The 18,919-nt window shown below is 38.0% G+C and overlaps 1 protein-coding gene across 1 annotated transcript in view; it reads left to right on the top strand.

Moving 5' to 3' along the window:
* CRYBG1 (crystallin beta-gamma domain containing 1) overlaps nucleotides 1-18,182 on the top strand; it is a 41,767-nt gene extending 23,585 nt beyond the window's left edge. The window contains exons 13-21 of the mRNA XM_053972684.1: nucleotides 788-914; nucleotides 1,092-1,124; nucleotides 2,879-2,988; nucleotides 3,212-3,341; nucleotides 7,053-7,192; nucleotides 9,579-9,702; nucleotides 10,838-10,996; nucleotides 13,842-14,004; nucleotides 16,533-18,182. Of these exons, the coding sequence (XP_053828659.1) occupies nucleotides 788-914; nucleotides 1,092-1,124; nucleotides 2,879-2,988; nucleotides 3,212-3,341; nucleotides 7,053-7,192; nucleotides 9,579-9,702; nucleotides 10,838-10,996; nucleotides 13,842-14,004; nucleotides 16,533-16,621 (1,075 nt within the window). The 3' untranslated portion in view covers nucleotides 16,622-18,182. The remainder of the gene's footprint in view (nucleotides 1-787; nucleotides 915-1,091; nucleotides 1,125-2,878; nucleotides 2,989-3,211; nucleotides 3,342-7,052; nucleotides 7,193-9,578; nucleotides 9,703-10,837; nucleotides 10,997-13,841; nucleotides 14,005-16,532) is intronic.
* The last annotated feature ends 737 nt before the right edge of the window (nucleotides 18,183-18,919 follow it).

The following is an 18,919-nucleotide window of genomic DNA, read 5'->3' as shown; positions in this document are numbered from 1 at the left end:
TGGCCTACATCACCCATGAGATCCAACTGAGTAGTTACAATAACAGCTTTGCATTTAAATACATTGATCTGGTCAAATTTGTGGTGGTTTTAATGCTTAGCTTTCAAGGATATTCTTGCTCTCTCTGATTCTTAGCAGGGAACATTCTCCTCTGCTTAGCATATATGCCGGTTGTTGCAGCTCAGCATCCTGTTGGGGTGTGTACTTGCTTAAACACAACTGAGCCGTAGCTACAGGCAACATAAAAAGTCAGTATTGCTACTGCCCAGACTACTCTGAACATTAGTTTTGTTGAAAAAGCTGTATTCTGATATCTGTCTGGTGGGTTTTTTGGGGGTTTTTTTTGTTTTTTTGGTTTTTTTTTTTTTTTTGTTTTTGTTTGTTTGTTTGTTTGTTTTTGTTTTGTTTGTTTTGTTTGGGTTTTTTAGGTTTGGTTTTTTTTTTTTTTTTTTTTAAGAAAAGAACTTGACCTTGGTAAAATAATAGAATTCTAAAACATCTTGAAATATTCTTACTGGAGATAACTTTTAGGATATGTGATGTGTCTGAACTTGTGCTTTGCCTTAGCTAATTCACTCTGATTTGTATCAACATAATGCAAGAAGGTGGTAAAATTTGCATAGGGTTTGCACTATCAGATACACTGGTTTGTTTAGAGTTTTAACAGCATCATAATTTGGCACTTCAGAAACTTTTTATTTGTTCTTACATTAAGACAGTAATGAACCTGTATTTTAATAGAGTAGTGTGACTTCTACCAACCACCCTCCTCTTCTTCCTCTTTTAGATGGGTGGCTTATGAGAATCCTGAGTTTACAGGGGAGCAGTATATACTGGCTAAAGGGCTGTATCCCAGCATTGAGGCATGGGGAGGAAAGAATTGCAAAATATCTTCAGTTCAACCCATTGTTATGGTAAGGACCTAATTTTCTATTTGTTTTGCAAGTTTCTCTGAAGTATTTGGAACTCCATTTTTTCTATCAAATTCAGTTTATTTATATTATTTAAATGATAATTAATAGTAAATTTTCTGTGTTATTTTATCACTGTTGAAAATATTTTTTCCCTTCTTTCCCTCAAAACTTTTGCAGGATATTGTTGAAAGCGAAAGGGGTAAAGTCAAGGTAAGATACTTTTCTAAGCACATGAAACAATACTGTGTGGTGTTTGTAACATGTAAATAAAGAAGTGGCTGTTTGTCCAGGGGAACACTCAGGTATTTGCATAGATGTCAGACTAATCAAAAAGTGAAGACTGCAGGTGGAGGAAGGCTACTTTCCAAACCTCTTGAGTAAGGCACATTAAGACCCAAGGAAGGTGGAATTTGATACACAACTGCCATCGGAACTTTCTTAGGGCAACGGCGATGTCTTGGTTCAGCAAGTGAGGTAATTTGGGGTTATCAGTGATTGTTTTATAGAGCTGGAGCCCACAGCCCTGTGCAGAGGTGCAGGACCTGGAGTCTGTTGCTGAGGTGAGGGCTCTACCACAGAGATGATGTTTTGGTGAGAACACTACAGGATAGATGTTGTTGTTCTTGGTACCGCTGACTTAATTCCTTTTGAACCTATTTCTTTGGTTAAGAGTTTTGCTAGTGGTGGTTGCACTTGAAGGGAGTTGTTCACTCACAAATACTGCTGAGTTGTGCTTAAAAGTTAATGCCATCTTTGTCAATATCGTAAGGGAAGGAAATGGAAGGGAGAGCTTGTCTGTTCAGTGAGTTAGGATATTTCTACATTGGATTGTCTCCTTTGTGCAAGTACTAATATGTAGTTTTGACAGTGAAGCTAATGGGCAGCTTTTTTCATCCTTCTTATTTTCTGAACCTTTTCAGGTTTTCAGGTTTGTCCCTGTACAAATTTACTGTTATTTTTATTTTCATTTCAGTCAAAGTAGTGAGGAGACTAAGGAGACAATTTTTAGCTGTCCTGGTTTGGTACTCCTGATTAGTAGCACGCTTCACTGGAATCTCCTGCATAGGGATAATGCATAAACTATGGGGAATAAAAATCTCAAGGCTGCTTATTTTCAGCTGTGTGCATGAAAAATTATTTGCATCTTCACATTATGTGCCTACTAAGACCCTATCCTAAGGAAACAAAGTAGTGGCTTGCAGCCAACAGACTGCATCCATCATCGGTGTGTTCCTCCTTGGAGAATGCTGTACCTGCCCACACTCCTATCTCTATTAAGAGTGAATAAAGCTGGTAGGCATGTTGTAATGTGAATCACTTCATGTGATCACGGCTAATTATCCTCTAGCCAAATTAGCAAGTTTGCTGCTTAGATTTTTTTTTTTTTTAATACGGGCAAAACACTCTAGGGGATGTATCCTCTCTTATCCTTGGAGCAGGGAAAGAACCAACATGAGACTGTGTCTGTAGCTGTAACAGGCTCATAAAGCCCATATACCCTGCAAATATATACCATGCTTCTTGGCATATTGTCTGAGTCCTGTGCAAGGATTATAAACCAGTAGTGTTCTGAGAGACAGAGAGTTTTCATTTACTGGGAAGAGTATGCATTTTGGAGATTAAGCAGATTGATAATATAAAAGAAAACTTTTTTATGGCCTTTTAATAAATGTGTGCCTATTCTGGCCACTCTGTGGGAATTTAAACATCTTAACCAGCAGATAGACCAAGAAGCTATACTTGTTAGTGTTGTTATTTTGTATGTCAGTAAGTGATTTAAAGCCAGAATTATTTTTGGAGTTGTTACCTTGCTCTCTTGAGCAAGGATTGTAACACTGAAGAGGTGACAGACATAGGTGAACAAGGAAGTCTGGGTGTTTTTATGTAGTTATAGAATTAATGGTAGAGATGTAACAAAAGGTAGAAGAATGAATTTCCTTAAATATGTTTATAACTTTTTAAAGGTCCAGTTATTTTCAGAGCCTGAATTCAAGGGTAACTGCCAAATATTTGAAAAAAACACAAGATGTATTGACTCATTTGCTGTGAAGTCTTCAAAAATTTTAGATGGCAGGTAAGTTATACTGAATGAATACTGCAAAATCACTAAAATGGTAGAAGTTTTAGAAAAGCAACTAGCTTTCTAACACATTAGGTGGTTTCATATATGGGGACAGAGAGAACAATGCTTTGCGGTTTGCACATCAATCTTTCAGGATAAAACATTGTAAATAATGCAGCTGCATTTTACTGGCACAGATGTCTTAAGAGGGAACTTCTTCTCCATCTTTCTACAGCTGCATAGTGTATGACCAGGAGGAATTCACTGGTAACCAGTATGTGTTGGAAGAAGGGATCTATCCTGATCTAACAGCAATGGGTTGTTCACCCCAAGCAGTTCTAAAATCTTTACGGATCATAAATATTGTAAGTAAAACCTATTCAAAATATTGTAAAGATAAGGACAGTGATGAGTCCCCATTTTTTGCAACAGTAAAAATTCTATGGCACACATACAACAGAGGAGGGTTTGGGGGCAGCGGCGGGGGGTGGTTGGTTTGTTTCTTTTGGTTTGGGTTTCTTCTGTGCAGTAGCAGTTAAATGTCCTAGCTGCAGTTAGTCAGGTTTTCTTGACCTCTGTGCTGTTTTTGCAAAGGAGAAGACATTACAGAAGCAACTGCTTAGAATGCCTGTTCTTAATAACAGCATATAAAAGAACTTCTGTAAAGAGTCAAGTCTATTTTCTGGTAGGAGAGACCACTTAGAATGGATTGAGAAGGTGGTAGGATGGTGTGAAGAAATATCTGTACCATGGACCTTGTTTATGGCGCATATTTAAAAAGCAGGCCTAATTAAGCAACTTTGCATGAAATACATGTAATTATAAGACACTGTTGTTATCGTCAGGACAATGGAATTTGAGTTAATCACAAAATAATGCACCCTTCTAGATAAGGTAAAGCAACACCCCATAATATTTGACAAAATTGAGCAGTGTTGTTATGTGTGGTGGATACAAACTAAACTACATTTACATATTTTGTAACTCATCAGTGGCCAGGAATGAGTTTGCTCAAGCTTATAATCAATCATTATGATGGATCACTTACGGAATCTGCAAGTATCTTTTAAGATCAAAGTCATTACTAGCAAAATGTGGTCAAGATTCCAGGGATTTACAGCAACATGAGATGGTACTCCTTCTAAAAAAGGAGGAGTTCACTATTGAATCTCTTCTTTGAATTTGGCAACTTTATTGCACTCCACTGTAATTTTGGTAACCTGTCAGTGGTGTAGAAGTTGATGAAGGAGAACAAAAATGTGTCATCCTCTTTCATGGCTCTGGAGAAGTTTGATGTACTCTGTAAACAAACAACTGCAGCAAGTATGTCTGCCTCCTGAGCTCTTTGGCTGTCTAGTAGACAGATCCTGTTAAAAACAATAGAATTGTTTCTAGCCAAGCTTGGTGGGTGATTGCCATGAATTAAATACATTTCAATAGTTGCTGGCTTTAAAATGCTTGTTTCATTTCAGTAGTTCCTGGGTTTAAAATGCTTGTTTCAAGCTGGAAGGATCAGCTTTCTTCTAAAAGATTTGCTACTTGTGACAGAGACTGTGTTAAAACAAAAATGCCAGTTCTGTGCTTCTTTAAGTTGTTTACACTCGTGAAACTTGTTCTAGCCCTATATTCTATCACACTTCAAACAGTAGCACAGAGCTGCATCTGTCTGCAAATCATGTGCTGCTGCTTCCTTCTTCAGAGGCTCCCTAGCTGCAGAGAAGAGAATGGGTTACTCTGCTCATTGGTTTATTAGCAAACCAAAATAGAAAGAATGATCATTCCTATCTAACTACTTACATTGTTTGTTTTTCATGATTTTCCAAAAGCTTGAGCCTTATTATTTTAGTTCCTGGTTTCACCTGTCAGGCATATTTTGGGAATGTATTTTGGCAGTGCCAATCTTAATTCCTCCCTACCATCTGCCATTTCTATAACTTTCCTCAGGATTTTTCATGACATTTCTATACGAGAAGCACCTTTGCTATTTTAATGTCATATTACTATATTCATCTAGTTAAACACCCCTCTGAAGTGTTTTTAAGGGACCATAAAAAAAGGAAATTAAAGGGTTATTTTATACATCTGTAAGTGAAATCTAAAAAGGCTTTTTTAAATAAAGGAACTTATGAAACTATATTAAGGGCTGTTTATAAGCTCAAAGGTATTGGGGGGTTAGATTCCACTATATCTTGGTTGTGCTTGCTTTGCATGCTCCACATGGTTGCGCTGTAGAAAACAGAATTTGACTCAAGTTCTTCTTCCTGAGCATACTATAAAAAACAGCTGTGAAAGTGGTTTATACTTGAACAGTCATCTGCAATGAGAAACCCTGTGGAATAACTAAATGTAGATCTGCAGGAACACCAGCTTGATACAGTGCAGTACATGGGAAGAACTGACAGCAAATTCATGAGCTGACCTTACACTTGTCACTGTTTTATATAACAGTGTCGCTGCTGAATCAAAAAAATGCCCAGTGTAAGGTGTGACAGAAAATTGGAGGATTTGCTTTTCTGTTTCTGTTTTCTTTGCAAGAAGATTATTTCTAAAGCATTACATGAGGCTGAAAGGCTGTTGTCTGAGAAGTTGCATGTTCAAAGGGCAGGTGCCAGTCTGTAAAAGGACTTAAGAGTTCAGAGGCACTGGGACGTCATCACGGTGTGACTGGTGCTGTTGGGCTCTTTACCCGTGGTGGTGCATGACAATCTAACTGGTGTTGCCTTTCGTGGTGGGGCTGAGCATACTCTGATTTTGGAGTAAAGTGAAAAGGCCTCTCCTGGCATCTTCCACAGCCTAGCAGCACGTGTGCCATCAGGAAACACAGCTCAGCTGCTCGCTCTGTGATAAGTTGGACTGCTGCGCAGGTAATGGTGACGCTCATGCAACGCCGTCATCTGAGCCCTTAAACATCTAAAGGAAGATTAGAGAGGAATTTAAGCACTGTCTGGAAATGGGTAGATGGGAGGTCTTGCCTAATAAATTCACATGGAAGCATGCATATATGAGCTGCCATGCATGCATGGAGCCAGCTCTGCCTTGGAGGGCCTGTTTCCATGCCTGAGGCCGGATGGGAGTCTGTCGAGACTTTGCGTCATGTCAGGCGTTCCCAATCCAGTTGATGTGTGAGTGCGCTGAACACATGCCAGAAGGAAGGAGCTCTTCTGGCTGTGGCGTTGCTGTTATGCAGTCGTTGGCTGGAAGATTTCTGAGAAAGGGAGTGGCACTGTCATTTCTGTCTATGAGTGTACACTGTAACACCAGGACACTCAGGCTTAATTGACTTTACCCTGGGGAATTTCAAACCCTACCTCCCAGCTTCCACAGGAAGGCCTTCATTATGACAGGTTATTTTCAGTCCACTACAGATACTTTGCCTCACAGAAGGGAGTCCAAAGTCCCTTTTGAAGAAGACATTAAAATTGGATTCAGTGTTGCAGAAAGCTTCATGTAGGCAGAATCCCTCTGACACCAGAAGCATTTTGACAGAGGAGAAGAATCATCTCCCCACAGCAATTTGGAGGATTCCAGTGTTACAGTTTTCACTTGCAATGAATTTTTACCTCATTAATATGAATCTTGAATCTTTTGTCTAGTCAGAGATTGAAGTTGCCGTAACCTACTGTAAAAGTTAAAAATTAATGCAGTAAGTGATAAGCAGTGCTGACAAGGCTGTCATCATTTGAAGCTGTAGAAATCAATATTATCTTACTGTCTGTTCAGCTCTTTGTAAGAAAATTCCCACGAGTGGGGTTTAGTGCAATGGAAGAGAGATATGGCATTGATTAAAATGTATTTTAAAACACACTTAAGGTATTGTGCAAGAACGAGCCACAGAGGTCTTTGCCTGAAGATGAGGCAGCTTTATGTTCCATGCGAGCAGATCCCTCATGTATTTTGTATAAGGGTTTTTCATGACTTTTCAGGTTTAATTAGAGAGTTGTATAGCAGAAACATTCAGAGTTTTTGATATTAAACAATCAAGAAGAAACTTCTGAAGGGGTTTGTGGAGTACTGATTTTCACAGTCACCATCTGGAATTCCAACATCCTATAAAAGCACTTATCTTCCTTTTGCAGGAGCTGTCTGAGCCCTGCATAGCTCTTTTTGAAAAGACGGGTTTCCAAGGAAAGAAAATCGAGTTCAGTACAGAAATCTTAAATCTTCAGTTCCTGGGATACAATCCTCGAATAGCTTCAGTTCAAGTCCTTGGTGGCATGTAAGTTTAAAATCACCTTTTGATTCTTTAGAGTGAAGTACTTACTCAACTTTACAGGTGTGATGGAACCACAGAATGTAAAATTAGAATATCATAATGTGTGTAGTGCATTAATGCCATTTCGTCTTACAGAGCATTTTCATATCCTGTCTCAACAATATGTTATCACTGACTCTGTCCTTTGCTAGGAGTTGAAAGGAATTTGAATAAAGCTCTCAGGGAAACTCATGTCTTCTCTCATGCCATATTATAAAAATCAGCTTAGATAGCATTCTTAAAACCAACGTCTGTGCTCTTGGTTTAGGTCTCAGTCGTAAAAAAATCATTTGGTTTGGGATCTGTGTCATAACTTCAAAATTATTTTTAATAAGTCTTCATGGTCATCCTTTAACCTCGGCTGTGGACACAAAGGTACAATCAGACCATGATCTCACCTCTCTTGGTGTTAGTAGTAGCAGTCCCTTTTACTTCAGGAACTGGATGAGAATCTAGCAATTAGATTTGGTAGCTGTTTTTAAGCAGTTGTGTTCTCTAAATGTACCCTTGAAGATCATGTAAAAAAATACTGTCATGAAGTTTAAAAGCTGTTTGGAAGCATTTTTATAACTACTGTCCTATATTCTAGGATTCCAGCAGATCTGTTAAATTATCTTTTTGGTTTTTTCCTTGTTGTTAGCCTCTACCTCTAAGATACTTGCCCCCACTTTTGGTGGGTTTTGTAGTTTGGGGTTTTTTGGGTTTTAATGATAGATCCATGTTACTATTGCTTTGCATTTAAATGTGTTCTTTTGAAGAGGTAAATTTCCAAGGTGTGTGCTAGAGAGATGCTGTTGGGTAGCTTAAGGCTGCCCTCAAGTGGATAGCTAATAAGCAAATCTGTAGAGCAAATAATTTTCCCCATCAGGATAAGCTAGTCAAAGAGTTTCCTTAGCACACTGAACTGAACTTTGAAACAAAGATTGTAAGAAAAGGTACATGTTTGTATTATGAAGCCTCCCAAGGTTTCAGTATCTTTCACCATGACCACAATATAGTTGATTCTCACTTTCCATAACATGAAGACAAACATCAAGTTACTTCTTGGCAGATGTCATTATTCCAGGTAATGGAATTGTGAATTGTGTGTGTTTCCTATATATGTGGGTTTGGATGTTTTGTGGTGGTTTGTTTTTGTTTTTTTGTTGTTTTTTTTTTTTTTTTTTTTTTTTTTTTTTTTGTTTTTTTGGTTTTTTTTGGTTTTTTTGTTTTTTTTTTTTTTTTTTGTTGTTTTTTTTTTTTGGTTTGTTTTTTTTTTTTTTGTGAATCACTGGAAACATAGACTATGATATGAAAATTCTGATTTCATTATAGCAGTGTCAGCTGCTGAAATGTGTAAAAATACAGGGTTTACAGTTTTCTTGCCCCTGCTGCCTCCGTTATTGAAGAGGATTTCATCTTCTCTTCCTTGGCTAAGAGACCTCCATTTATAATTCTCTTAATTTCATATCTGGGGATAGATGTGTATTAAGCAGTGAAAAAGCACCAAAATTAAAGTGAGTTTGCCTCTGGGTGGAGAAGTCTGGTGAGAAAACAGTCAGAGGAAGGAGGTAACCTGAAAATGAGCATATTGAGTGTTCATGTACTCAAACCCCCATGGGCTACCAGAGAGTCCCAGCACATCACTGTGAGAAAACTCTAGAAATTGCACTGTATGGCAGCCTATTTTATTCACTGGCTGTGCCAATAATGGAGAATCAGAAGTTGGGTTCTGATAGATTGCACTCAATGTGTGATTTTAAGTGTAGTTGGATGTGTGTTAGGGAACGCTAAACAAATTTTTTCTATGTGCACTCTTGCTCTGTCTCTTCCCCACCCCTACTGCAGGTATTTGGAAAGAAGAGAGACGTTATGAAATAACATCTCTATCAAAATACCCAAGAGAACTTTACCCTGTTGCAGTTTCCAGTATTTGCTTGTTCCAGGCAGCATTCATAGTAGTTCTTTCTCACGTGAACTAGGCCTGTCCAAATTCAGATACACAAACCAGCTGGTTCTGCACCTGCAGCAATATAGCATTTATAGAATATAGATCTATGGTCCTTGAGGAGTCACAGTGCCTGCTGAAAACAAATGGTATTTAAAAGTTGGGTTCTCCCAAGAAAATGCTTTGCTTCATTCAGCTTGTAATTTTTAAATAATAGGACTCTAAAATTTGAACCCATTTCACTGTGGCTGACCTAAATCAGTCTGTTATTTTATTATTTTTTAAGGCCTGTTACAAAGAAGGTAATTGACTTTCCAAAGCTAAACACTACTATATTGTGGGACAGATTTCTATTAAACTCATTTATTGATTCCAAAGCAGAATTTGGCAGTTAAAACATTGTCTTATTTTTTCTCCTCATAGATGGATAATTTATGAACACAGTAATTACAGGGGATGTCAGATGTTGTTAACACCAAATGAAATTCCAGATTGGTATAAAGCCAGTGGCTTTTGTCAAATAGGTTCTCTGAGACCTTTACTGCAGGTGAGTGGGCTTTGACATGAGCTCATCAAGCACTAATTTATATCTTGTCATGGGGTTGGGGAGATGCTATGCAGTTCAAAGCAGCATTACAGCCTTGTCACAGGCATGTGACAAACTTCAGCATGGGCAATTGTGTAAAGAAATCCAGAGTTTTGTGTATAATAAAAGCTGTTTGAATATGCTACATGGCTTTGCAGTTACACAGCTTAAACTGTTAATTAAGCATCCTTTAAACCAAAGTACGTAAGACAGCATATAAGGATTAATTAAGGATTAATAAATAATGGCTATAACTACAATATATAAAATATTTCAAGTTGTTTCATAACTAGTACCTAGACTGGTTGCTGGCATACTGTCTGTACTATCTGCATTATTTATGGAACAAGAAAATTGGTAAAAAAAAAAAAAGATACTTCAGTTAGTAGTGATTTTGTCTTGATTTAAGAGGAAAAGTCCCTCCCTGGTTATTAATTGGTAGAATAATTTGCAAATCTAATGCAAAATTTATTCTTGTCATGCACTCTTTATGTTGTTCTCTAAATAAAGACGTAGGATCTTGTCCAATGGTGCAGCAGTCCTGGAAGCTTTAATATTTGAGGGTCTTCCTGAGCCATATTTAATTGGAGAAACAGCTTTTTCTAATTCATAGGTTACTTGTACCTGTAACCAACTTCATTTGCTTGCTGTCATAGCTTTGTCTGTGTATAGCCCTAAGCAGAATTAGGAATAATGCATTGTGACTGCCCTGCTGAGAGCTTGTCTGAACAGAAGTGTTCATTTGGAATAGGCCACACAAGTGCAGCCTTAATGAAAGCTAAGAGCAGATGTGGAATGGAATTAGCCGAGAGAAGTTAGTTCTGCTCTGAGTTAAAAATTATTTAGCTTTCCAGTGTGTGCTGATTTCAGTGCACAAGAAAGCCTAAAACTCTCCATGCAGAGTGGCGAGTTCTCACAGCTTGTCTCGTCCACATGTTTATGGGCTTCTGAATTAAGTTCTCAAATAAAAAAGTTAAACTTTCAGAAAGAGGGAGGTTTGGGGTTCAGCACTAACAGTAACTGCTCTGAAGATAACTCAGAGCAGGATGTGTTCTCTGCTGAGATTGTGGTTAAAGAGTTCTTTTGTTTTGTGCAGAAACGTGTGTACTTCAGGCTTCGAAACAAGGAAACAGGAAAATTCATGTCAGCTGATGGCAACCTAGATAATCTGAATCTTCTCAGAATACAGGTTGCAGAAGATACAGACTCAGATGATCAAATCTGGGTTTATCAGGATGGATTCATAAAGTGTCGGGTAAGGTTTGAGTTCAATGTGCATTTTCCCTTTTCCTCTCCAGTAGTAGAGCTTTATGAATTTAATTCCTACTGCAGCATCTTCATTTATTTTATAGACTTAATCTGTTTCAAGTATAATGTAATCTTTCTGTAGGGAGTTGGTTTTTTGGGTATTGTTTTGTTTTGTTTTGTTTTAATCAAGTCTGCCTTTTTCAGATGATACAAACTAGTTGTATGATACTTTTTCATATAATTGAAAGTTTGAGAGAAAGTATTGCAAAAGTATCAAATCAGGGGAGACCCTTCCTGATAATATTTTGACCTATGCATACCTTGCAGTAGGACAGTTAGTGTAATGTAGGTTGGTATTTGTACCGGTTTATGGCAAATTTGGGAAGAAACAGATGATTAAAAATACAAACATCATATAGTCACCCTAGGACAATATCCTCTTCTGCATTTAGGCAAGCTTAAAGATAAAATCCCACTCTTTTGAGCCATTTAGGGGTGGGATTTTTTTGTTTTGGGGTTTTTTGTTTGTTTTCTGGTTATCCCTGTATTTGTCAAATCCATCCTTTTTTCTTTCTTCTGTACAAGTTTCCAAATGAAGCCCTACTTTTCTCACAGTCCATAAAACTAATCATGTGCAAATTGTCATTGAGGTGAGCAGAGGTATGCACAGTTCATATAATGTTTAAGCATTAACAGTCTTAGGTAGGGATGCCAGCCAAAAGAAAATTAAGTTACTTTAATACTGTTAAACAGCTTGACTGCAAAGAATCATGTGAACTTTTTCTATAGGATTGTATAACTTCAAAGGAGCCATTTATAACTATGTCATCTATGCTGGAGGGAAGAATCTTACTGTTAATAAGCTAAGGCATTGTTTGGACATGTTTACAGGACACATGCACTTGTAAAAGGGATTTATGCAGACAGCAAAATGATGCAAAGTAAGCTAAAAGCTTTAATATGACATACAGAAGACTTCTCTTTTGATGGTGCTTCTCAAACATGTCAACAAGTTTTCATATTGAGATAGTGTGGTATTATACAGCTTTGGATAAATGCTCCTGGTTTTTGCCCTTTTTCTGTATCTCATAAAGCAAATTTTCTGTGCACAGAAAATACACAGCTTGTGCTGTATAGCAATCAGGTAGCTTAGTGCAGAGTGCAAGCTGGCAACATTGATCTTAAGTGACTGAACTCTTACAGAGCTCTGCCATCTTTCTGATGAATAGCAGTAAATCCATTTTGCACAAACCAAAAATAGGGTTTAACCATATATTACAAAGAAAACTGAGCTCCTGGGTGGGTGGGTAGCTACCTGCATGGAGGCAGACATAGGTCACTGGAAGAACCTGCACCTTCCTGTAAGCTTGGGTCATCTCAGTGACTGAGTCATGAGATGTGACCTTGAGCTGTGCCTGGGATTTTCTAGGAAGGACTGTTTTGAGTATGTGGGATAAGTAGTAAGCAAGATATGAAAGTCATTCTGCTCTTTTTTCAGAAACAGATATGAATGCAGGTCTCCTTACTCTTTATGAGTTTCATGGAGATGGGTGAAGTTCTGGCCTGGTGGACCTAATGTCTAAGCTCAGAGTTTTCCTAGTCCCACTAGAGAACACTTCTTCAGATACAAGTGAGAATTTCACAACCAAATCAACTTTCTTTAATTCTAGGTTATGATAGTCAGAAGTATGACTTTTTCAAGAAAGTGCTTTCAAAAATACTTGTAAAATAATTTAGGGCCATTTCAACAATGACAGATGAATGTTCAATCTGCCACAGAAGTGCATTCAGTAGTTAAAAGGCACAGTTTATGATGATCTACTGAAAATCACTGTTTATCTAGAAAAATTAACTGTTACTTAGTAATACAGCCTTAACACTCTTTTGAAATAAGCTTGATTTTTGCCAGCTCTTTTTTTAACCAAGAAGACAATTGCAGATGTTTGGAATCAAGTAATACAATTGGCTAGGAAAATAGTGTAGAACAAAGAAGCAAATATTACTGTGATACCCTGTGAAATTCATACACTTGATACTGTGCAGTTATGTCCTCTTCATGAAAAGGTTACTGCAAAGCTAGAAATGTTTGGAAAAAAATATGTTCAGAGGAAATGGGGAGCCTCTATGCAAGGAAGAGACAAAATAGCAAGGACATTTTAGCCTACAAAGTGTACACTTTGAGGGATGATGTGCTTGAAGTCTCTGCAAACATAGCATAGACAACACATCCTTTAAAATAATCAAGGGATGAGGAGAGCATCGAATAAAACTAGTCGCATATCAAATTATTTTGAATTTATGTTTTTAAAAATAGTGGTAGTCAGGATTTGGAACTGCTTGCTGCAGTATAGAAGGGTTACAATACACAAGGGTGTTCACGTTAAAGGGTTGCACTGATCTTGGTGGGTAGTGACTAATAAATTCACACATGGGACAGAAAATGAGCATTAAAGATTCCAAGATGCATGGAAAAGTCTCTGGGCTGGCAACTGCTGTAGCCTGGAAGAGATAACCAGGAACATACTGCATACGAGAGTACAGTCAATGTCATCTTCCATGGTATCAATGTAATCTTCAGTTATTGGCCACTGCTAGAGACAGGTGCTAATTGTTCCTTTTGATCTGATACAGCATAGTTATTTCAATGTTCCCGTGTAGTGGAGAGTGTCAGCATAAACAGGAACAAAAGAAAGATGAGTCTTGAGTTTGGGGCAAAAATGGATTCCTGGAGGGAACGTAATTTCTGAATTCTATTCTCACCTGATGATATCTCTCCTATTCGATTAAAAAAACAGTGGACAGTAGAAGTAAGGCCATTCTGAGTAATTGCTGTTGCCTTTCTGATGACACAGATGGCAGAGGATTGCTGCTTGACAATTGTTGGAAATCTTATAACTCCTGGCTCTAAACTCGGTCTGTCATTTGAGCGGAATGAAGACAAACAATATTGGCATATTAGTCCTGATGGCAGAATTTATAGCAAGATGAAACCCAAGCTGGTTTTAGATATCAAAGGTAAGCAAATGTTATCTCATTACATTGGGTCTTAATTACATGGTATTTGCAGTGGGATACACACTAAACGCTCCCATAAATTAAGGATGGTGCTTCAGTTGCTTTAATCTAGAAGCAAAAAAGACCCGATCAGCTAGTTTGACCTCCTGAATTATACAGGCCCTAAGACTTCATTTCATTTCTCCTTCGTACAATTTAGCAACCCACAGTACTTGCTTATCTTGTAGTCTCAGTGTCCACTCGCTGTAGATAGCCTCAGTTAATTTTCAGGCAATGTGAATATGATTATTTAAAATGATGAAGCAAGAACAACCTAACGTTTCATTAATTTCTGTAAGTGCAAATCTTCTTATATAGTAGTTGTAGATGGAATAGCCAAAGGATATTAGGAAAGCAAAGGCAGGCTTGTATACTGATGTGATTAGATGCAAAAAGGTGAGGTTCTTTTGATTATTAACGGCTATACCTATATGGCAAGTGTGAGATTCTGCCATAGCAGCCTGGGGTCTGTGGACATGTGATGTATATTTTGGAGTCACTTTTGTCATAGTAATTTGATTTGTGTAGATATTGTTTCTGAACTTCGTTTTCAGAGCTTCACAGAAGGTCTAAAAAAGTAGCAAATTGAATGATTAGCAGAATTAGCATAATCAGATGTTCTTACAGAACTGCTTTTTTGGGTGAAGGGAATAAACATTTTCTGTATCTGTTCTATTAATTTTTTAGCTGTTTTAAAATTGGTTTTAAAATGATGCTGTGACATTAATTATGTCAATTACAACCACCACTACCCCCAAAAACCCCCAAACCAACCAGAAAAACAGCATAGTCAACAGTCAGCAATTTAGAACTAAACAGGACTGAATGCCTGAAATCATAGAATATCCTGAGCTGGAAGGGACCTATAAGGATCATCAAAGCCCAACTCTTGGACCTGCACAGGACACCCCCCAAGAGTCTCACCATGTGCCCGAGAGCATTGTCCAAAATCATCTTCAACTCTGTCTGGTACTGTGACCACTTTCCTGGGGAGCCTGTTCCAAACAAGCAGAAATACTACTGCATTGCCTTTTCTTCAGTTAATCATGTTAAAAGCAATTATGTGTTCTGCATTTATAATTGAAGAAACTTTACAATTGATAGGTCTGGTAGTGGAAGTATAGATGCACTCTTAGCTTTAAAATAAAGTAAGTCTGTACAGTAAATACAAAAGAGTAGATGCATTTAGCTTTCATTTGAGAAAGCCTAGTAAGAACATTGCCTGTTTCTGCCAACTCTGCTGGTCCATCCTGGACCACAAATTGTGTGTTAAAGAATTCCTCAGCAAATGAATGCAGTTGTGTAACTGTGCAGTTGCCAATGCCACCTTGTGGATAAACTGGCATAGCACAAAGCCTTGTCCAGAGCACCATGCTATCAAAGTAAATAGTGTCTCTATCCACTGAAGAAAAAATCCCATCTTTTCCCATCTTAACATGTTTACATTCTATCAGACACCACTTTAATAAAAATTTTGCACTCACAGTGATAACTGAGCTACAAAAAAAAAAAAAAAAAAAAAAAAAAAAAAAAAAAAATATTAGCTACAAAGCTCAGTATGTTACACTCATCATAAGCTTTCTGCTGCCAGACTTGTCTTCTGCTCAGTCAGGAGGCAATTGGGGTGCAGAATAAAAAGACAGTGTCCGTGGGAGTGTCCTGGTGCTTTGTATAAATGGCTACTTTCCAGTGGGAATACTACCTGCTTTGCAGGTGTGTTATACTACAGGAAATGCATGTGTCCTACATTTCTGCAGTACATACTAGATCTGAGGGAAAAAACATCAATTCTGACTGTCAGCTCCAGTCAAACGTGTCTTTGCTTCCCAGTTTCTTGTCAGAATATTAATAGTGCTCTTCTATGAGAACATGTATCACATAAGTAGATTAAGCTTTTCTAATAAATATTTCTATTTTGCATTCAGATACGTTCAGCTGCCAGTGGAAACAGCTGAACATTGGGTGATACATTGTGCATGATAACTTGTGATTCATCTGGTTAAAATAAAGGATTATAATGGCAAGGAGTAAACAAGTGCCAGACCTTGTCTCTGACTTGATCATGTGTGTATTGTCTGTTAGCAGAAGGACTTACTTCATCATCTAAACAGCTTCACTCTATTTTTAGAGCCAAGTGACAATTGACAATTGTTGCAGGAAAACTGAATGTCAAATGCGACTTTTGGGAAGTCACAGTCTTCAAGGAGCTGCACCTGACTGTACTGCAGTGTTTCTTTCCTTTTCCATCCAGGCTGAAAAAGTTGAGAAATTGAATTGCTAAAGGGGTGGAGAGAATAAGGCAGAATGATCCAGGTTAATTCATGAACTGTTTCAAAAATAAATTCCAAAAGCAGGCAGTGATGAAAATACGTTTATCTTCTCAGAGCTATGGGCCGACTACACCAGCTCTTACAGAGCTTTTCTGAAACCTAGAGTATTTGTCTCTTACTTCAAAGATAACCTCCCTTCTTTGATGTTTCTCTCTACAGGAGGCACACAGTATGACTGTGACCATGTCGTTGTCAACACAGTCAGTGAAGAAAAGTTAACGCAGTGTTGGGAACCGCTGGTTGTATAAACCCAGTGAAGCAGAGGTGATATTTGAATTAGCCACTATGCTGGACACTGGAATTGGCACTGCCATCTCTGAAGGATACAGGATCAGTGATGAGAGTTTTGTCTTTTCTTCACAATTTAAAAAAGGGCAAGCAACAGAATGATTTCACCTCCCTATCCAAGATTATTTTCCCTATAAAAGCTTGAGTATCTCAAAACCTTCCTTTTTTTTTTTTTTTTTTTTTTTTTTTTTTTTTTTTTTGTTGTTGTTGTTGTTGTTGTTGTTGTTGTGAAGGGAGCAACTGAACATGGGAGAGACTCCACGGAGTTACTATCATGTCAGTGAGTAGTTAACCCAGAATAGTCAGTAAGTGCGACTTATTTTATAAAGGACAGGAGTGCAGTGTGTACGTGGGTATAGCAACTTGGACCTGTGGGCTGTAGTATAGAGAAATACTCACTACAGGAAATTAATATATTTGGTTCACTGGAACAAACTTATGTTTACTGAAAGTTTAAAGACTGCTAGTACAGCACATCCAAAGAAATTTTAATATGTGGCTTCAAGTATAGTTAGTATGCTAATATAGTAAGTCCTAAATTAAGAAAAAATTCTACATTTTCTCATGTATAGAGGATGTAAAGTAGCAGATATTTTGTTAGACAAACAGAGGACAGGCAAAAGGATGCATTGGAATGTGAAGAATTTGTCCATTTTCTAGGTTGCTTAACTTCGAGTTGGTATTTTTCTGCTTTGCCAAAACACATTTGTACCTTCTAAAACAGTTTCAGTGAGTAGAGTCTTAATGAACTCCAAAATTGTATAGGAAACAGAATTCTTACAGAAAGAATTACTAAAGATGACTGCAACAGCCTGTAAGCACTTGAGGTTACTGATTTTTTCAGCCATGCCTGTTGGGCTTACCATAGAGAATGCCCAACTCCCCAATATTTCTGGAGATGTTAGAGAGCAATATTAGTGGTGGGCTCCTGGCTCCCCATTGGACAGTTGTGTCAGACTCCTCTAGGAAGGGGCACAGCCAAGCCTGGATACATGCCCAGCCACAAGGGCTGTGCCCATTCCAAGTAAGTGTTACTGGTTTGGTAAAGAGCTTGTGACATGTAGGATGTTCTGAAGACTGCAGGAGGTCCTTCTGTTGCTCTACTTTGAACCTGGTCATGTTAGTTTTCTTTAATAATGTTGGCAAAAAGGTAAAATACAAACTCTGGTACTATGCTGCTGTGTTTTGTTCTGGCTTGGACCAGTGTTATTACAAGCTGCTCCGAGGAGCATCCAGGCCTTTGTCTTGCATAGTAAATCTGTTTAAAATTAACATTTTCATTACTATTGTATTGCCTCAAAAGATACTGGTGCTTTTGCTATTAGCACCCTAGAGGAAGTGCCTTACTAATTTTCTTCCTTTTGTAAAGACGCACTGAAGTTTTGTTGCTCTGAAATGTGCTGCTTTTAGTCCTTAACAGAAAATATGATGTTACTGGTTCCAAACAGTGGTACTTTGTCATATTGATGTGCTCTTGCTATATATAATATAGCATTTTACAAATAAATTAAAGTTAGGTAATGTTTTTATTGAAATTATTTTAAAGGTAGAAAAATGACATTTTATGATTAGTTTTGCTTTCATCTTGTGCCCATCTCTGTCCATAATTCCTCTGCGATAGCCAGCCCCTGAGGAGTGAATACATGCTGTGGAATAGCTGCAGGCTCTGAGAAATGGGTGATTCTTCTATACAAGAAGAATCTTCTGTACATTTTTGTACACGTACTTGTATAAGCATTTTTGCACGGGGCCACCATTCACACGGCTGCCACTTCTGGCCCCTGGTGGAAGTGTTGCATGACATGGTTTGTGCACCACCACAGCTGCACTGCAGTAAATGGACAGTTCTCACTTAAGAAGTTGCCACTTTCCTTCAATCCACCTGCATAATTGCAGGGGAAGTTACTCCATAGCCCATCTCTGGAAAAATGTCAAGTTGAAAAACAGCCCACCAGACAAACACCCCCTCCAGCGTTTCACCAGCACTGATGAGACACAGCCAGGAACAGGGACAAAAATCATGTCTACCCTACTTGCACAAACACTGCAGTCAGCTGAATCTGGGCCAGGAGTTGGGCAATTAGAATAATTATTAGTTACAGACTGATTTTGTTCAATGCTTCTATTTAGCTTAGCTGTGTCATGACAGAGTTGCCATAACAAGATCAAAGTATCAATCTTGAGAAAGTGATGTGACCATTTAGTTCTAAGAGTGAAATAGCTTAAGTACCACTTAAGTACTTCTATTTACCTTCACT

Source organism: Vidua macroura, chromosome 3 (genome assembly GCF_024509145.1).
Source record: "Vidua macroura isolate BioBank_ID:100142 chromosome 3, ASM2450914v1, whole genome shotgun sequence".
Lineage (NCBI taxonomy): Eukaryota > Metazoa > Chordata > Aves > Passeriformes > Viduidae > Vidua > Vidua macroura.
This window is presented reverse-complemented; position numbering and strand designations above follow the sequence as displayed.